General features: G+C 35.6%; 1 protein-coding gene across 3 annotated transcripts in view; it reads right to left on the reverse strand.

Annotated features, from left to right (window-relative positions):
* CDIN1 (CDAN1 interacting nuclease 1) overlaps nt 1-21,638 on the reverse strand; it is a 218,727-nt gene that overhangs the window by 136,814 nt on the left and 60,275 nt on the right. For all 3 annotated transcript variants that reach the window (XM_082618124.1, XM_082618125.1, XM_082618126.1), the window contains exons 3-5: nt 21,365-21,429; nt 13,754-13,814; nt 10,308-10,380 (exon numbers count right to left, since the gene is read on the reverse strand). In XM_082618124.1, coding sequence (XP_082474250.1) covers nt 10,308-10,380; nt 13,754-13,814; nt 21,365-21,429 — 199 coding nt within the window. The remainder of the gene's footprint in view (nt 1-10,307; nt 10,381-13,753; nt 13,815-21,364; nt 21,430-21,638) is intronic.

A 21,638-nucleotide genomic window follows, 5' to 3' on the forward strand; every position in this document is an offset into this window, starting at 1 on the left:
GCACAAAGATCTCTTCCCTGCTGCTGAAAATTTAACCTGAAGCAACTAAACATGTAACTTATCATTTAAAGGAACGTTCTTAAACAAGCCGTACTTTTCTTTACCAAATGTTCATCGGTAGTCTGAAAACTCAACAGGAACAGCTACAATGGAAATGCAGAAAAGCAAGATTGAAACAAGAATTTTTTTTTTATTGGCATATAGTTGCTTTACAATGTTGTGTTAGTTCTGTTGTACAACGAAGTGAATCACCTATATGTATACATATATCCCCTCCCTCTTGGACCTCCCTCCTACTGCCCCCACTCTATCCCACCCATCTAGGTCATCACAGAGCACCAAGCTGAGCTCCCTGTGCAATAACAGCAGGTTCCCACTAGCTCAAATAAGTCAAATAGGCCATAGGACACTCTGCCCACCAAATACCTTCTAAACAGAGGTATTCTCTGACTGACCAGCATTTTTGATAATTTATGGAAGAGTGGTGACTGAAGCACGGAAAAGACCAAAATTAGATTCAGGTTTTAAAAAAGAATTCACCTTTATTTTGATTTCTTCATTTCAAAAGCATTGTCCCTAAGAATCAAAACTAGTTGATTTGCAAAAGCAAAACAAAAAGGTACTTGTTCATAAATAGAACAGATTTGTGAAAATTTAGATTAGGAAATTTATTTTTGATACTTATTATAGCATTGACAGGCCTCTTTTTATGAAGAAGAGAGGATGTAACCAAAGAAAATTTATCAGTCATTCTGCAGAGGGCTTTACTTGGGACTGATTCACTGAGATGAATGATAGAATGTGTGGTACAAATTTAACACCCAAATCTAAATGAAAGGCGTCTACTTCGAATACAACTCAAATTAAAAATATACACAAGTGTATATATATGAACATGGTTTTGTAAATGATTAAATAAATAAATAGAAGAGATAAAACTTCTTTACAGAAGAATTCCAAATAATACATCTAGATACTCCTTCTTCCAGGAGGTGGAGTTTAATCTCCCTCCTCAACTTGAGTGTGGCCTAGATTTAGTGACCTGCTTCTACAGAATACAGAGTGTGGAAGGGGGAAAACAGCAACCTTACAGTGGAGAAATCTGGTAACTACCACCTTAACCAAGAGACTTAGGTTACCATAACTAGTGACAAGTTATATTGGTATCATGTACCCGTTGATATGACGATGATAAGGGAACTTCACCTCCGTGGTATTCTTTCCCCAAACCTACTATCCAGTCCTATCAGGAGAAAAACATCAGATAAACCCAAATGGAGAGACATACAGAATACCTGATCAACATTCCTCAAACCCATTATGGTCATCAAAAACAAGGAAAGGCTAAATAACTGTCACATACTAGAGATTTAGGAACATGATAACTAAATGTAATGTGGGACCTTGCATCGGATCTTGAACCAGAAAAAAAGCCATTAACTAAAAAAAGTGGTAAAATTAAAATAAAGTCTGGAGTTTGATTAATAGTAATGTACCAATTACTTGACAATTATTTGTGTTTGTGTTGACAAACGTAAAACAGTAATATAAAATTACAACGTTAGGGGTAACTAAAACTGAGGGACAGGTACAGGGAGAAGGCAATGTACTATCTTTGCAGTTTTTCTGTAAATCTAAAAGTATCTCAATAAAATTTTTATTTAAAAAAGTAAAAGCTTTCCAGTGGACTTTCTGCCCCCAGAAATGACCTCATGAGAAATATAACCCTTCCATTACCACCAAAAACCCAACTCCCGTTGCTTTTGAAAGAGTGTCGGCTAAAAGAATTCCTGAAGTGTGAGGAGGTATAATTATGAATGATTATGGCAGGAAAAAAAGGTTTTAAATTTCCATAGTACATAGATAGATAGATCATCCATATGCTGTTTTGTTATTACAAGATAAAGTTAATTAGTAAGAGAATTCAAGAGATGGGAGTTCATCCTCCCATTCTATGCAGCTTTGATAAGATGATAATGAATTTCTCCCCATAAAGAACATCACAGAAAGTATTTCAAGAGGTTTCAGGATCTCCACAATGACCAGAGAATTGGAATTTCAAGAGTACTTAAAGAAGATGAAGGGTAAATTAATTCCTTCCTATGTTTCAAGTAAGTATTGGAATATCACTGTTTATTACTACAAAAGTCACTATCATTTGAGTGGTACTATGTGCCAAGCAGCATGCTACGTACTTTACAAAATCATCCTTAATCTGTATAGCCTTGAAAGGCAGATGTTGTTATCCAGTTTTAAAGAAGGGCAAACCATGGCTCCCACAGAAGTTAATCAAGGTGACAGCTAGTATACGATTAAACTGGGATTCCAACTCAACAAGCGGAAATATACACAAACTGTAACAGATAAGATTTAGGTAGAAAAGAGATAAACTTCTCTGACATTGAGAGAAGCTAAGCACTTGGGTAATATTCTAAACAATGCTATTAATTCACATTCATTAAATAATGGAAAGAAGATGACTCTGAAATCAAAAGACAGGTCCCTTCCCTTGCTCACTGCTTCTGTTCATTCCTTTGGGCATTTAGACACACAGTGAGGGTAAGCAGAAGAGCAGGTAGGCCTGGGTGATCTGGGTTCAAGCCCCAACTCTTGCTCTCTCTAGCTATAGACTAGGCTGGTCATTTATCCTGAGCACTGTTTATCATTTATAAAACTGTAAAATAACGTGTGCCTTATCTATGTCAAATAAAACATATTAAAACTTTTTTAAAGAATAAAGTTCTATTCCAATGTTTTAGGATTTACCTGCAAAATTCTGAAATTTCCTCTCAATCCTAGAGTTGAAATGCCCCATACTCCTGTGTTACTTACTCAACAAGTAAATGGTAGGTACATTATCAACAAAATATGTATTTCAAGTCAACAAATATTTATGAATGTGAGACCAGGGAATGGACCAAGACAAGGAAAACAGTCCACCAAAACTCATTCCTGTATAAGTTATATAAAATGTCTTAGGCTGAAGACAAAAATTAAACTTTGGAGGTTAGGTGGCTTAGTGAAGAAGATAAATCATTTACCAATCTACACAATTTAGTTTTAGCAAGAATAATTTGATAATCCTCATTAAAATACAAAGGTTAGCTCATATACAATGACATCACAGATTGACTATGACCCCAAAGGTCAATGCATGGGCCCTGAATGAAGCAGAAGTTATCTGCCATCAACAAAGGAGATCTACTCAAAATGTTGCATTTTATGTCCTTGCAAGGCAAAAGGAAGTAGCTCATACTGTCTGCACATTTTTATATGGTTAATGAATAAATACTATTCAGATTTTCTAAGAACACTGTTCATCAAGCTACTCAAGCAAAAATATTTACTCTAATAAGAGTTGCTTACAAAATGAAGCAGGGAAAAAAAAAAGAAGAAAAACACTGTACAATTATCTCATTCTTAAATATATTAGCATTCTCTCATGAATTAGGAGAAAGTGGAATTCCTAAATTCTCAAACCGTGATGTAATATTGGTTTTATTGATTCTCTGCACAATTTGTGGGAGTACCCAATCATTATTTTGACAGTTTTATCATAAGGTAATAGACTTCCTTTTAGATAATTGCAGTTACCACATTCAATTTCAACCTTCCATAGGATTTTTTCCTAGATACAGCTTTACTGTCAGTCCTAGATCACATTACTTTCTTTTTATAGCTATACACACAAAGCATTTTAGGTGTTACACCTAATTATGTCAGCACAATAACAATTTAAAAGCTCATCATTAAGAAGTAAAGGTTAAGCACTTATATGTTAACACTCCCTTTTATAAAGACATATAGTGCTATACGACATAAGTAAATGAATTACACAGGCACTTAAAAGTCTGAGATTTACAGAAAAAATAAGACCTCTTTTTGGATAAACTGCGAAATTTGATGAGTTTATACCTAGGCTATAACATTTGTGAACTTCAGTGTTGACTTCAAAGTTTTCCGACTCATGTGAAAAACTATTTAGCTATACAGGTTTCACAACACAGAGTTCTGTGACAAAATACTTTTTTCCTAGGGAGGCAGTTTAGCATAATCATTAAGAGCTTGGGCTCTGAAATCATATTGTCACTAATTACTGTTTAACCTGGGGCAAGACACTCAAGATCTCTGTGTGTCGGTTTTCTCATCTGGAAATGGGAATACTACTACCACTTGTCTCATAAAGTTGTTCTGAGGATTAAACACCCCAATATTAAGTAAACTCTTAGAAAGTACCTGGCATATATAGTATGTGCTATGTGACTATCAGATATTATTATTATTGCTTACCTGAATTGTCTTAAGCGGGTAATAACTAAATAAAGACATGAAAAAGGATCAAAACTGAAAAGAGATCTAAGCCAGCAGATAGGGTGGCAGAAATACAGTGGGAGACAAGACATTAACTACTCATGGAAAGCGGGATTATGGGGCACTTCAACTATAGAAGAAAAAGCAGATTTGAGGTTCAGAAGTTCTTTTGTAGAAAGAATGAATTAATTAGGCTCAAAGGAACTCTAAATATTGAGGCAAAAATTGGCATCCGAGGCTTTAAAACTAAATGGGAGAAAACAACACAGGCACAATCTAATGCATTTCATCTTTTGAGAGAAAAAGAATCAACCTTGGTTCTTGACTGCTGTCACAATACACAGCTCTCTGTCATGATCAATTATAAAGTGTACTGCAAGTAATTTATAACTAATAAAGTAAATGTATTTTTTTAATAAATGAAAGTTGATTTACATATTTATATAGTAATATTACTCTTCGTCAATGTATTCCAATATATTTTCTTGAGTGGAAGAGTGGAAGGGGAGTTACAGAAAAGTGCTGGGAATCCTAGTTACCACCTGGTCCAAATGATATCTTTCACCTCTGTCTTGTTGAAAAGTACTGCCATAAAAAACCGAAAACTCGGGCTTCCCTGGTGGCGCAGTGGTTGAGAGTCCGCCTGCCGATGCAGGGGACGCGGGTTCGTGCCCCGGTCCGGGAAGATCCCACGTGCCGCGGAGCGGCTGGGCCCGTGAGCCATGGCCGCTGAGCCTGCGCGTCCGGAGCCTGTGCTCCGCAGCGGGAGAGACCACAATAGTGAGAGGCCCGCGTACATGCAAAAAAAAAACCAACCCCCCCCCCGAAAACTCTGATCCTGGCACTCTGCTATTTAGAACCATCAATGGCTTTCCATTGCCTGCTAACTTAAATATAAACTCCTAGGTCTCAAATTCAGTATCTTCCATTATATGTTTCTAACTGAATCTGTTCAGCTTTAATTCCCACCAAGACTGTACACACAAGCTTTCAGCTAGTGACTCTGGATTCTTCTTAAGCAGACCTCATACTTGGTTCACACAGCTCTCTGTCTTCAATTATCTTCCCCTGCAGCTATACTCCCCCAATCCATAAAGCCTCTTTAATTCTACAAACCAGAACATATCTTTCCATTGACTCCTTTCCAGCATGTTTTTGCCTCTAAAAGCACATGTAGAATGATAATTATTATGTGCATGCTTCATACATCCCACTAAGCTGAGAATTCTTTGATGGAAAGGCTATGAGTTTTATGTCTCTTTCCACCTGCTATAGCAACTAATGTAGTGCCCAGAACATAGTCAGCACTCAAATAGCTCTTGACATACTGCAGAAAAATGAAGAACATGAATTCCAAAGAAATCAATATTCCAGTATTGTTAGTAAGGGACCACTCAAAGTCTACTTAGATCCAAATACGTACGGAATGCTTTTTTACACTTTCTTCTATTAAAGTTAGAGCTTTAAAGATGAGTATACTGTGTACTGATGGCCTGGCACACTGCCCAAAGCTCTAAACCAGTTTTTTTTTTTTTTAATGACCTTAATGAAATTAAGAACAAAAATTAATAATTCCACTGGAGAAAACTATTTCAGTTGGGGGGAGGGGTAATCACACGCATATTAGGTAGAAGAGCACATCCCCTTAGGAAAACCAAGAGAATAAACTGGAATTCTACAAAACATTCATCCTCACTGCAAATTCGTTTAACTGTACTGTTTATTTTAAAAGGATATTACTATTAATGGTGGGATATCCGAAAGCAGGGAGGATATACTGCTATATGTAAGAAAGCTAAGAAAAGCTGTATAAAATCTTCAGGAAGTAAACAAAACCAACAGTTTCTAATGTGAATGGAGGTATTTTCCCAAAGGTTCTCCAGAAACTTTAATTTGCCATATATTCAGACTCAAGAACCATCAATATGCTCACAATTTTATTATAATGCCAGCCTCCCTATTAAAAAGAGCTTTTACATGGAAGATTTTCATGGAAAAACTGTAAACATTTACATAATCTTCTCCTGTTTAAGGATATTTCCATTTCCATATCTACTCCACTTAAGAAAATCTCCATAAACAGGGTTATCTGTAGTATGACTCTTAGGAGAAAGTCACCGTGCTTAGTGTGACACTCACTCATTCACTCGTGCACACATTTAATACTCAAGACTTAACATGGAGCAGGACATCCACTAAAACTGGGGAGCACTGAGCAATTACAAAAAAAGACAATCTCTAGCCTTCCTGAACAAGTTAAGATGGGAACGTGAGATCCCAGGAATAGATTATAAAACATGGAATTAAAACTCAGGCTTTTTTTATCGATTCAGTCCATAACTGGTCATCACTTTCCAATTTTACTCTCTGTTGGTGCAATTAAAAACATGATACAAAACAGGAAAAAAAATGTAGGTTGATATTTACAGGATTTGTTCAAAATATAAGGGCTTTCACTTTCAAGAAACCAGCCCAAAATGCAGTCTACCTGCTACTTGTTATTAATTAAAATGCTGTTGGTAATATCCCATGCTAGGAAGAAAGACTACTGAATGGGGTAGGGCTCAATCACTCGACATGATGGCATGAGAGTAAAGAGTGCTTCATCTCCTGCTTTTGCTCAGGTCTGTATTGTGACAGGAAAACCTGCAATCCTATTCTGACAGCATTTCCCCCAAAATTATCCTAACTGCTACTTCATTCACCATAATGCAGTAAAAGGAGTTGCTGACTAGGAGCAGGAAGTCTTGGATTCAGGTACTGGTACCACCATAGACCACCACACGCACTTTACTGCCAATTCTGTTTACAAACTCTGCAGAGTCTGTTTCCTCACCTGTAAATTGGCCTCCTTTGCCTCACCTGGGCTATTTGGAGGCCACAGAAAACCAAAGAAATGCTTACTACTATTCTCCCTCAGAACAAACTGACTTTAGAGTCCATAAGGATTTTAGGGGGAAAAGAAAATGGCATAACGTGAGTAAATTTCACTAAACTAAGTTGGAAGGAAGAAAAACGACTCAATTCAATATGATTGAACAATGTTATTTTGGAGTCTGGGCTCTAGGGTCAGCTTTATGTAGTAATAACTATAGGATCATGGCCAAGTCACTTATCCTTTCTGGAACTCAGTCTTCATAATACCTATCCTATCAATATGTTAGTTTTGCTGGGAGGGTGAGCAACAGTACAACATCAAAGTATCCTAAAAGACTGTAAAACATGACTTAACCAGGGGCAACCACAAAATCAGTACTACAAAACTGTTATCAAAGTCATTCAGGTCTTGTTTTAACTACTGAGATGCTGAGCAGAATATACATAGCATACTCTAAAAATTATCCCACAAAAAACCCAACAGCACTCCTTAAGAGTAGATATTTTTAAAATATGTTACTGAAGTCACACGACTTATGTGACCCATGTTATTAACTATACTTTTTTATAGAAGGAAAAAACAATTTAAAACCGAGCATTGATCCAGTGGAAGCAACAGTACGTACATAGCACTCTCCACTCCCAAAGGAATAGGATTTTTTCCCCTGATTTCTAATTTTAAGAGGAAAAAATTAAAAATACAAACCAAGACTGGCTGAGACTTGCAGCTCATTAAAGCCGAGGTGATTTCCCCTATATAGAATTCTATTGATCCCCATAGTCCACACTAGACAAAAAGTGTGCTCAGGGAAGGGGATGACGGATGCCTGTGCCAACAGCACTGAACAAACCTGTTAGCTAATTGCTACCAAAGACAATTATCCCCGCATTGTTTCATAATGGAAACACAGTACAAAACTCTAATATACACACAGGGAAATTTGATGATTTGACTGCAGAGCCATGTGCATTGAATTTCATTGCCAAAGGCCAGCCAGGTCGCTGCTGTGAAGGGGAAGAAAGTGTCAGAATATAAGCCACAGTATCTTAAAGCTCTTTACTTTAAGGGGGGAGAAAAAAAGGAAGAAAGGAAGGAAGAGGGATGAGAAAGACAAAGAAAAGAAAGGAAGACAACCCAGCGTCATCAGCAAACTGAATTCTACAATCTGGCAATAATTTTAACATTTTCTATTACTTTTTAAAATGATAAACCTCTCATAATGGTTGGTCATTAATCATAAAAAGATTTTAAAAGTGATTTTCTGTCCAGAAGAATATTTAAATAGTTTTTTTGACTGGCCGTCAGCCTACTGGCAAGCATGGAGTTAAAAAGGTGGCTTCACAATAGCCTAGTGTGATGATTAAAAATAACATCAAATATCTGTCACGATTTTACTTAAAGGAAAAAAAAATCTGACTCTGTAACAACTCACAGTAAAACAGCCATTAACCCAACCAATTTTAAAAGAAAAAGCCTCAAAATACAGTTATTTGATTATACATAATCATAGTGTAATTCAAGCATACAATATTTACATTTGCCTCCTTTCCAAGAAGCCACATTCTTGAAATACCCTTTCCTTGATATGTTTCTAAAAATGCTCATGTCCTTCTCCAGTGTATTCATGCAAAACATTTAATCCTAGCATTGGAATTATAGGAATTCTGATATACAGCATACATCAAAATTATATTCAGCACTGTTTAACTCTACTATGTAAAATGGTACAAAATAAAAAGAAGAATGTACTGAAGATGTGCCAGTGTTATAAATTAACGGCTACAAAATTTATGATCAACCTATTAACTTCATAATTCACGAGTCAATGAATTCTGTTTTACTGTGTGGGCTACTGTTCTTTATAGGCCGGTCTACCTGCTTCTGACTATGCTGACTACTATTTTGACAAGACCTGGATAGCAGTAGGTCCAAAGCAATCAGAAGGTTGACTTTGACAAATGGCGGTGCTGCGGCGAAGTTGAAAATAACACACATCCACTTTAATCTCTTTCTTGATTAAATCGAAACCATACCATTCTGACATCATGTGATTTCCTCATGAAGCATCACTGCAGGTTACTTTAGAGGCTACATCTATTGAAATGATATTGAATTTTTAGGGGAAGTACTTAATTCATTCAAATGAAACCTTCACAAGGTAACTGGGCCACCAGTCACTGATAACTGCAGATTCAAAGAAAAATCAAAGGAGAAGTCTCTGACAAAAAATAAAAAAAAAAAAATCCAACATGTACTACTGAATGATATTTTAGTAGGTATTATCTTCTACTTTCAAACAGGGAAGATTATATGCATAAAGCATATTCCAAAGCTCTTTACCTATTCTACCACAGCTAAGCTCCAAAGGTAAACATTACACTAGGTAATAAAAATGCAGAAGATGAAATTGTCTTTTTTACATGAGACTAGGCAAATATTTATGGGGCAGTTGACAAACTCCTGCCTAGTAAAAGAGCCAGCACTGAGAGCAATTATCCTGATATTCATGACTCACTTTGAATATCACATTGAATATTACTCATAAATCTTTTACGAGCACATCCCCAGAGCTCACTTAACAGCCGGTTTTAATCATGCAGTTGACACAGAGAAAATAACAAAATGTATTTTTTCAGTGGCAAATTAATTTAGGCTTGAACCTCCTCCTGTAGCTCTATTCTTTACTTTTTTTATTTTTTATTTTCTTGTATGAAGACCAGTGAAATTCACTTTTGCATTTGGAAGTAGTATTTCTCCAGTCTTGCTGAATTAAAATAAAAAGGATGAATGTTTCTTTTAGAGCCAGTTCCTGACAGTGGTTTTTTAAATGATGTATCTTGTTCTATATATGAAAGATGAATCAATTTTTGAGTTTGATACACATTGTCTATTTTGCTGAATGGAGTGGTGAATGTGGAATTTAGACAAAGAAGAAAGCATTATTCTGAAGTGTATTTAAGTTGTGGGTGGTCCTTTATATTGCATTTAATTGTCATTAACTGCTCATGATAGCCCTTTTGGAATCTGGCTCTCATTAAGTGACTTGCAATGCTGAGTAAATTATTTTTAAATTGGGGGAAGGGAGGAAAAGAGTACTATTAGAAAAAAGGTAACTCACGTGGAGCTTCCTCGTGCTCCTGTAGAAACCTTTCCAGTATAATCCGAGCCATTAATGAGGGTGCATAGTCCACCTTCACAAAACAGAAATAGAAAATTAAAACTGTCAAGTTGTGCAAGCAGTTGATATTCCAATATTTTGTCAATGCTGAAGATGAAGTCAATTTTAATCAACCACAACAAGCATCATTCATTAAAATCTTTCCTACTCTTGGTGGCTTCTATCATAATAAAATTATAACAAGTATGATCTATACTGATGAAAAAAATAAATAGGGCAAATTATTGAATATAATATTGGAGAAAAAGAATGGAACAACTTAAAAATAGTACATATTCATCTAAAACTGTAAAATGGGCTTTTCTCAATTTTTTCCATTGATAGGACAATATTATTTTTTTATTCTAACTATCCTTTTTTCTTTCCAACTGTCTATATTTACATTGTTTTGAATGCAATTTCAAATAAATATCCCTTTTGTTAGCGACTGTTTTCAGAAACTAAATTAAACGTCCTTTGCCATTAAAAATATGGATTTTACTGATTTTAGTTTTTTTATCTTTAAAGACTTGACTGAAATTTTGGTAAGGTCCTTACACATAAAATATCTTGTTTAATAGAATAAAATATCTAGATTACGGAGATATTAATAATAAAAACAATAATAATAATACCTGCACTGTAAGATCAACCATCCTTAGGCTTATCTGAAATGTTACTTAGGCTAGTACAGAAGCCAGGGAGGTATTTTTTTTATAAAGGCTCAAACAGAAAATAGGGAATACTCAATCTAACAGTCATTTTAATTAAAAATGCATCTACTCTTTTGGAAACCTACTGTCTTCTTTTTGGTTCTCAGGTCCCTTATTAACCACTGATTTAATTTCACCAGAAAATAGGTGTGTATTTTTCTGGAGTAATAATGCTCGCTTAAAACAAGTCTTTTATCTTAGGTGTAAGACAGCAAATGTTCCTCATATATTATCACCATGATTTTTTCTTGACAGGTTTTCAAGTCCTGTACTCATACCAAAATTTTATCTTGATTTAGTAACTAGACAAAAAGGCTGGCTTCATTTGTATGAACAGTTTTTTCAAATATGTATGTACTCGGATGCCCTTAAATTCCCCAAGTAGAAAGAAATGCTTTCCACGAAGCTGCTTATTCCTAGTAACCCACATCAGAGCTGACACATATGAAAAATGGTGAAATTACTGAAGGTAGTCCAGCCTGAATAAGGACTACCTTATTAGTTCAGGTACTTGCATCTCCCTAATTTTCATATTAATCATGTGTCCATCTTTCTCTGAAATAGGGCCATCATGTTTCATGTCAGAATTTAGCATGTAAGTAAAATTCATAGTGCTTCAAATCTCACTTGAAAATATTTGTGTGGAGAGAACAGAATGACTGATCTTATTATTATACTAACAAAGCAAGATTTCCTAAAATGTTCATTTTTAGCCTTGAAATAGGAAAATTAGTATTAAGATATTTATAAAATCAATGACGACCACACAGAGTCCCTACCCTCCAAATCAAATTTGTTCTTATTTAAGAGAGCTGCTACACACTGTAATATATCAATGTTATATATTTCTCATCAATTTTTACAGTTTTCACTGATTAAATATATAGTGACTCATAAAGCATTACCATCACATCAATTGTCACCAGATGCAAGCATATGTCATTTAGGTATTAACTATCATATAAAAATGGCAGCTTGGTTGTTTAGAAGCCATAATCTGGTACCAGTCGTTCCCAAATTTCCCTAATGCATTAGCAATCCCTCAGAAAGTGCTATTATCCCTGTACTAATCCACAGCCAAAGGAGAGAAAACATCTTTAAATAACTATTTCTTTTCTTTGATTAAACACTACTATATATTCATGGCAAATAACAGGTTTATTGATATAGGAGAAAATGTGTCAGTGGGTTAAAATTTTCCATATTACCAGAGGATGGAAGATGAGGTCAGCTAAATAAGCTAAGCTCAACAGAAATATCTATTAAAAATTCAAATGAATATAAATTGCTACTATATAAAACTTATGCCACCAATATCATCTATAAAAATGGCTACTACATTTGCATCACACTCTTTCTAGATGCTGTATCAAGAATGCTTTTTTTTTTCATAAAGAACACTCTTCTTTCTCATAAAGGACAATCATTAAATTCTGAATTAGTTATAGCTCAGATACTTCATGTTGCTAATAGAATCGACTAATAATGAAATCTGGAGACATGTAAAAACCACCATGCTCTAGAAATTAAAAAAAATAAAAAGAATAAAATATCAATAGATGTTTTGCTAGGAGGAGGAGAGAAATTCATTCTATATGTTAACAATCCTATCAGATTGTGTAGACATTGCCTAGACTATTAAAACCTTCTAGTAACTTATAGGTAATTACTCATTGGCTGACTGTAGTGGTGCACAGCAGACAGAAGCTGTGAGAGAAGCCATCCTTCCTTGCTAATATAACATGGAGAACTCGCTGCTACTGCAACACTTAATGCTCACAGTACCTAGTCATCTTTAATGCAAACACACATTTTCTGCCTTGCTTCTATGTTTTCCATTATAATGCAACACAAAAATAGTGTACATTTCATTCCATCCCTATGAGGTTTGCATAAGCAGTTCCAAGTCAGACTAAATACTGTATTGCTCTTATTACAGTGGATAAATATTTTAAAGTTTAGGAATTAAATATTTTATTTTTTCTGTATGCTCTCTGCAACTATTATGAACTTTTTACAGCTTCTTCACTCATGGGAAGTCTTTGGGGTTTCCTTTTTTAAATGTAAGACTACTATTTGTTTCCCCAAACAGAAGCAGATAAGAGTTAACACATATGTTCAATAAATCACTTCATGCTTGGTGTTAATAAGAAGAGTATGCTTCTTCATATAAAGAAAGGCTTTTCTAGAAGGCATGTCTCTTTTATTATAATAAAAGTTTGCCAACAACAACAACAAATGAATCAAGTAAATGTTACATCTTTAGGTACACAATTTCTCTCTTCATTTTTATGACAGCATAGATTTTCTTGGCATACATCTCTGTACTTGACACAGGTATGTCTCACACTAAATTAAGACAACACATCTGAAGAAGAGCATGTCCTGAGCTGTTTGGTTGAAATTTCCCACAAAATAAGAAACCAAGAAGCTGTTTACACATGTGCTTTAAAAGAAGTAGACTAATTATGTTAACTGATTTATTAATATATGAAGTTCTTGGTCCAATTATTAAAAGTACAAAGAGACCAGGGAGCAATTTAAATGTCTACTGCATCTAAGATAAAATGTTTTATCTGCTCTGCATTTCAAAATCTTTTTTTTTAAGGTTAATTATAATTCTAAGCAAAGCTACTCTAGATAGGCCCCTTAGGTTTTATGTAAGTTTAAATAAAATAATAACAATAACTTTACCTCATTGGCTAGCTCCAGGAGTACTGGGGCAGCTCCATTTTTCCCCACTCCATTCAGATACCTAGACAAGACAAAGCCAAGTGGTAATGCAGTGACAAGAAAAGGCCAGCATAGACTTGTCAGCATCCTCTGTGTGTACATGTTTCTCCTGGGCAAATGCCATGCTCAACTCTAGTTAAGGTATGCTACTGTCATAGGAGAGCACTGAAGGGAAAAGAATAACAAAAACAACTTACCTCAAAACCACTGGCAACTAACTAACTGAAGTTGGGGACAGGAGGTCTGAGTACACAGGTCTCCCTTGTGTTCACCTCCTAACATGTAAAGTGAACACAGAGGTGATTTTGAAAAGAACTATCCCTATCACCCTGGCTTTATCTATACCACAGCCACTCATGGGAAGGAAATAAGTTTACTCCTGAAAAACGCATCCATGCAAGCATATCATTTTTTATTTACTTTTAGTTCATAGGATTGGTTGACACCTTATTAGGAAAAAAATGGAACAGACTTTTCATCAGTGGGTCAGCACACCTTTAATAGGTAATACAAGCCATCATCTTATCTGCTCTGGATTTCTGTCATAACCTCCAGCTCTCCTCATCCCCTAACCCTGCAAAACAAACAAACAAAAAAACAAACTCCCCAAATTCATCCTAGACATGGAAGCCAGTGATTTTTTTTAGAATAAAAATCTGAACATACCATTCTCCTCCTTAAAACACTTCAAAAGCCCCACATTAAATCTCAAGATTAAATTATAACCACTTAAAAATTCTCATAAGGATCTTCATAATCTGGTTCCTACCTACTCTCTTCAGCCAGCCTCATCTCTAGTCACTGTTCCCCACTCCAGCCCTTCACCTGGATAACTCCTGATTCAGATTGTATGTCTCCTTTTTCATCCACCATGACCTGGGAGAACATTAAGTATCCCTTATGTGCAATCCAGGAGCACCTTGTTCATCTCTCCATCACTTAGCCCAGAACACTGTATCTGCTGAGTTACTTGTCCACCTCAAACCCAACCTGACTGTAAGGCTGAAAGCCTCATGAAGGTAGAAGAATTTCATTTTATTCAATTTATTATGCCTACCACGGTTCTTGGCTTATAATAGGTGATTATATTGTAATATTGAATACATGATTTTTTCTCTAATAAATGAGTAATTAAATAATTTTAAAAAGCCATTTTAGGCAAGAAAATAAAATTAAGTGTGAACATTTTCTCTATAGTATACTGTTTGATTGAATAAACTAACAACATTTGTTTGATAGTAAAAATCAAAGTCAACAGGTGAGGTCTTCCCTGTAACTGCCAGAAGCAAATACTAAATTAAATTACATTATTTCACAGGTATGCTTATAAAGATGTATGATTTCCAATAAATGAAGTGCAATAAAATCAAATAATTTAAGGTGGGGAAAGTCTCAGGATCATTATAACTTCAAAGTAATTCTAATAAATCCATTTTCATCTATTGGCCCTTTCTTGAATAAATTGTTTAGGAATCTAACTGGGAAATAAGTACTGTCATTTCAGGAGCAAGGGAAAAACAAAATAAAAACAAACAAGACAAGTGTGGTTTAGAGAAGGATCCCTGGGAAATAGGTCAGCTAAGAACTTCATGTCAACTTACACAACTTCCATTGCACTGATAGGTCTGTTCAAGGAACAATCAGTTTCGTCAAGTCGGAGCAACTAACCAGAGCGCACATTCATTAAGCATTCTGGTTCTGGGTCAGGGTATTTAAGCCTATATTGATAATAGTATATCTTTACAACTCTCTACTTAACATTCATTTATCCCACAAATATTTTTGAGAGCTAACTAGTTGTCAGGCCTTATTCCAGGTTCTGAAGAAGCAGAAGGGAACAAAACTTCTTTGGTTCCTGCCATCATAGAGATTATATAACAGTGAAGAGACAGAGAAGAAAAAGAGAAGTAAATACATAAAGTAATGACATATGCTACAATATAATATAAATTAGATGGGTTGGTCAGGAAGCCCCTCTCTAAGGAAGTGACACTGAAGTAGAAACCCACAAGAAGGAAAGCAGCAAGCCAAGAGAGAAAGAACATTCCCAGCAAGAGAACAGTAAGTGCAAATGTCAGGAATGTGCCTGGGCTATCTGAGGACTGGGAAAGGCTCTAGTGAGACCAGAGCAGAACCTCTTCTCAGGGGTTAATTTGGAAAGAATGAAAGAGAACAGCTAGACCCCAGATCACTGCCTGTGCCCGGAAGCTATCATTTTGAGTCCAAATTATATGGTTTCATATAAATGCTGCATCAATCACAATCCTGGTAATGACCAATAGAACACTTCTATTAAGTTTAAAGCAACAGGAGTTGGTCAAATGACAACATTAGCGCCCTGTATGTGTATAGTCTATATAATATTTGAAGCATGTTCATACTTAATACAGTGGAAATTCCTAATTATGAGCTTGATTACTCTTCCCAGTTGGTCATATAAAGAAACCAAACTCCAGAGTACTGATGAAACCCATCTGGGCTCCCCTAGCTGGTAAGCAGTAAATCTCTGAAATGGACCGCTGATCTCCCAAAGCCTACTGAGGTGTCCTCAAATGCTGAAAAGGGTAGACCTGCTTCTAACTGTATTTATTCCCCAATTTGTTTCCCACCTATACCTTATAACACTTCAGAAGTGCTAGGGAAAAGAAATTAAGTTAAAATTAATCTGAAGTTGCATTTGTCCTTTCTGGGAACTTTAACTGTCCCCCATATCAAGTGACAGATCAGGTTTACTCAAATTTTTAGATATGCAATCAAAGGAGCATGATAATTACAGAAAACATTCAGTAAGGTCATAATCAGAAATTCCTAATGCTACCCTTCTCTCCATCCTCAAAACATCTTGTGCAAACTTACAGCATAGACTATTCACACAGTTATAATGGGTTGTTTCTCTCTCCTTGGGGTAGGGCTACACAAATCAATGTTGAACCTTCATCCGGCACGTCCTTAGCAAAGATCTGAATTGTAAGTGGGATATAAAAATGTAATCCTGAACACTACATTAAGGTGACCTGGGCTGCCTTCCTGATGCCTATTTGCAAATTGAAATTACTCTGCATAGACTGTATGTCATCCTCCAGCTTTGCCATAGGAGGACTAACAAATGTATATCTCGTGGGTGAAACCATCCTTAAAAGATCTTCCCAGAAGGTCCATTTTATGACGTTTTTTGAGTGTGTAAGATCTATTAGCATCTAAGATTAAAAATAATATGTACTGATTTTAAATATAAGACAAACTTATTTAATCTTAATATTTTTATAACAACTATAATGGTAAAACTTCAAAAATCTACCAAAATTCTTCACTAAGCTTACATCTGAATACCACCTTTGTTGATTCTATATCAAAAATCTCTGGAATCCATCTCCATGCATGCAACTATTTTCCCACTAAACAGAGCAGCTGAGGACAGGTATTGTGATTCTTATACTTGGTTCCTAGCATAGTAGATGGGACACAGTGAATGCAAAGTAAATGGTGCTACTTAAACAAAAAAGTGGTTCGAATTTTTAGAAACTATCTGTATCATGTGATATCAGTAACATATTTGAACTATCCTTTTTTCCATGTGAACATCTGAATAAAATCCAACTGGTCTGATTCTGCAAAGCTAATAAAGCTGGCCCCTCAAACAGTGTGTGTTGAGAGACAGGAGGAGATGAGAGACAGTATTTCTAAACTTTGCTATTGATGAGGAAACTTGTAAACTTGACCAACTTGCGTGTGTTTGTGTATGTGTGCGTGTGCACATATATGCCCATGTGCACTGATCTAGATAAATCTAAATAAATTTTACCAAGTATGTTTCCTGTTTAGAACTAAAATGCCATTAGTACAGTGGGAAAGAATAGAGAGTTCTTTTCAACATGAACAAGCTGTGTCTCTACACACACAACATGAAGAACTGAGGAAATTTCCTCAGTAATTCAAAAGCTTAGGAAAACATTTTCTACTGTTGTTTGGATACTTTGAAGTTTCAGTTAACCATGATGGAATCACGCTGTGGATTGTATGGTCTTTAATACAGACTTCAAATTCTGAATTGAGAACATCTCAATGCTAGCAAGAATACAGAGACACAGGAATTCTCTGATATTGCTAGTAGAAATGTAACCATTACTATCTTTCTAGATGGTAATTTGACAACATATAATAAAATCATTAAATGCTTATTGTTTACACCAGTAATTCCATCTACAGAAATATTAAGAAACTAATTCAAATGCAAAGACTTATGCACCAAACTATGTATCACTGTATTATTTATATCAGAATATTGGAAACATATATGTTCAACAGAGGAATAATTCAGTAAATTATGATACCTTCATATGAAGTAATAAAATAAAAATGTTTACAAAACGCTCTCTTCAAAATAATATCATGTCATATGTATTTTTCCAAGTATCAAATTCAGAATTCACAGTTGCATATATAGGATGACCTCATCTATGTAAAAATGGATTGACAAAAGACTGGAATGAAAAACACCAGTGGTTATCTATGGGTGCCACAATTATGGGCTTATATTCATTCTTTTTTATACCATTCATTTCTTTTTTATACCATTAAAAATGCGCTTAGGGCTTCCCTGGTGGCGCAGTGGTTGAGAGTCCGCCTGCCGATGCAGGGGACACGGGTTCATGCCCCGGCCCGGGAAGATCCCACATGCCGCGGAGCGGCTGGGCCCATGAGCCATGGCCGCTGGGCCTGCGCGTCCGGAGCCTGTGCTCCGCAACGGGAGAGGCCACAACGGTGAGAGGCCCGCATACCGCAAAAAAAAAAAAAGAAAGTGCTTAATTTTCACAATATGCATGTATTACTTTTATAAAAGAAAAAAAAGGAAGAAATTGTTGAGATTGTCAAACTGCTTAAGTATGTTTTGATATAATTTTGCCTTTATTCTAATCAGCTGGGAAACAAAAACCTTTCAAGGCCAATTTACCACAGAGAATACAGGGACATTCAACCTGCACATTTAGAACAAGAGATCTGTGAGGTCAAATCATCTGAAAGGTAACAACACAGCCCGTCTACAAGCACAAAGTGCAGGGCAGAAAAGTCAGGAAGCGGGGTGGTAAAGTAAGAAACCAGTCAGACTGCTTTCCTATTAAACGGTCCATCACAGCCTAACTTCAAGATTGTGTTTCAAATGTTGTGACTCCTCGAAGTAATTGAGGTTCTCACATTTAACTAAACTTAAAGAAATACAAATATGTTTCTATATTTTCATTATTACCCAATCAACTGTTCGAGTAACCATACTTAAAGATCTTTGTTTTTGGCCTAAACTAACCAGGTAATCCAATAAAGTATGTTTATACCTCAGAAATCAAACATACTTTTTAAAAAAAATTAATTAATTTATTTTATTTTTTGGCTGCGTTGGGTCTTCACTGCTGTGCGCGGGCTTTCTCTAGTTGCGGTGAGCGGGGACTACTCTTCGTTGTGGTGTGTGGGCTTCTCATTGCGGTGGCTTCTCTTGTTGTGGAGCACGGCCTCTAAGCATGTGGGCTTCAGTAGTTGTGGCACGTGGGCTCAGTAGTTGTGGCACGTGGGCTCAGTAGTTGTGGCTCGTGGGCTCTAGAGTGCAAGCTCAGTAGTTGTGGCGCATGGGCTTAGTTGCTCTGAGGCATGTGGCATCTTCCCAGACCAGGGCTCGAACCCGTGTCCACTGCATTGGCAGGTGGATTCTTAACCACCGCGCCACCAGGGAAGCCCCTCAAATATAGTTTTTAATGAAAGTAAATTTTTTAAAAGTAGCATTTAGAGATCTTAGAAATCATCTAATTAAAACGGCTTTTTTACTATGAAAAAAATGATTATTAGAGGGCAGCCCATGGCCTGTTAGCAAATCTCCAAATTTCTAGGAAATGCTTTATTTTCCCTTGTTGATGTTAACTGGGCCTTAAAATCTGAAATAGAATCATACTTTTATATGGAAGCCTAAGACTATAAATTTTATAAATAAGAATGTATTTTTTGACACGTGAGCCACTTTTCAGTATTTCAGTGGAGAGTCTGGTTGCCAAAGCAGTTGTTGGCTTCACAGCACTTCATAGGCCTTTCTCAATTTTATATGTATGATTTAGATGATAACTTTAATTTAAATGTTAGTTTCACTGAGGAGATTATTACTTTTGAATAAATCACTTCAAACTTTACAAAGGCTTCTTTTTTTTTTTTTTTTTTTTTTTTTTTTGCCGTATGCGGGCCTCTCACTGTTGTGGCCTCTCCCGTTGCAGAGCACAGGCTCCGGACGCGCAGGCTCAGCGGCCATGGCTCACGGGCCCAGCCGCTCCGGCATGTGGGATCTTCCCGGGCCGGGGCATGAACCCGTGTCCCCTGCATCGGCAGGCGGACTCTCAACAACTGCGCCACCAGGGAAGCCCTACAATGGCTTCTTAAAGAGTAACTCTCCTAGATATAAAAGTGTGTGTGTGTGTTTGTGTATGCATGTATATTTCTTTAACAGATACTTCTACTCAAAACAGAATATATCTTTTACCACTATGGCATAATGAATACTTTTAAAAAAATCTAACTTCAATAACTTTTCAATAAACACTCAATTCTTAAAAAAAAGACTTTACAGAAACATAATACCAATATTTTATCTGCATATTCATTTAATTCATAGAATTTTCGTGCATAAAAATCATTCATCTAAAATCAGTGGTGTCACTCTCACCACAGAAAGATTGCTCTGTCAATCTTATGTGTAATAATTTAAGAGCATATTTCAAACTGTTTTCCTTTCCAGTATGCCCTTAAAATATTTAAGAAAGCAACCAATAATTTCTAATGCAAACCATAACCATTTACCATTATAAGTTATTCACTCATATTACAAAGCCAAATTTTTTTTAATTTTTTAAAAAAGGAGCTATTTTAAAGATTCTTTTTGTTTTTGAACAAGAGGTTGGAACTATAATAAATTAGGCTGAAATTAGAATATCTCCTGAACATCATGTTATTGATTCAATACTCAAGACGTTCCTTTAAAAATATAAACCCCTCTTAAAATCTGACAGCTGTACATTATTATGTGTCTCTATATGTCCTTACTTGATTTATATCTTTTTTTGCCTTTCTAAAATGGCTAACCCAATACCTACGATGCAAAATACAACTGTACCAAAATTTAATCTTATTTTCTAATATACTTTTCAACTTGCTGATTTAAATAAGAAATAAAATTGGTTTGAGAACTTTCACATATACGTGTAGATATACGTCTGCATGAACATACGCATCTATCCAAGATATGCGCTTACAATCAGTTTCAAGCATCCAACTGAGATTTTCTAATACTGGAACAATTTCTTACATAGTAAAGATTTCACACACATGTAAATTAATATGGTCTCACCATATTCTTTAAATCCATACAACAGAGTATTTGAGAAATTTTAAGAAATATACCTGAAGTCTTAAATAAGAAACTTAAAACAAGATGCCTTGGAATGTTATATAGAAAATCAATTTATTAATCTAATTTATTCATAATTATTATTACAATTAATAGGTATTATGATACCCTCTAGTGGGACAGGCAGGTCATACCTCTGGTAATAACTTTCAATCGCTTCCGAAGTATGATGTTTGGCATGTGTTCTCTTAATATGTTTCTGAAACAAAATAAAAAAGATTTTTATGTTGTGTCACAGATCAGGTTCAAGAACAAAAATGACACATTTCTTGATCCCAATGTCTAACATAAAGGGCAAACCGAATAATAGTTTGGGGATTTGGGTGGTGGTAGATCTTTTTTCCCTTCTACTCTATGAACCTATGCATTTTAATCTCTATTGCGTGGCTGGGATGTCTCCAGACTGTA

The sequence above is a fragment of the Mesoplodon mirus genome, assembly GCF_964341445.2.
Source record: "Mesoplodon mirus genome assembly, chromosome: 4".
Classification (NCBI taxonomy): Eukaryota; Metazoa; Chordata; class Mammalia; order Artiodactyla; family Ziphiidae; genus Mesoplodon; species Mesoplodon mirus.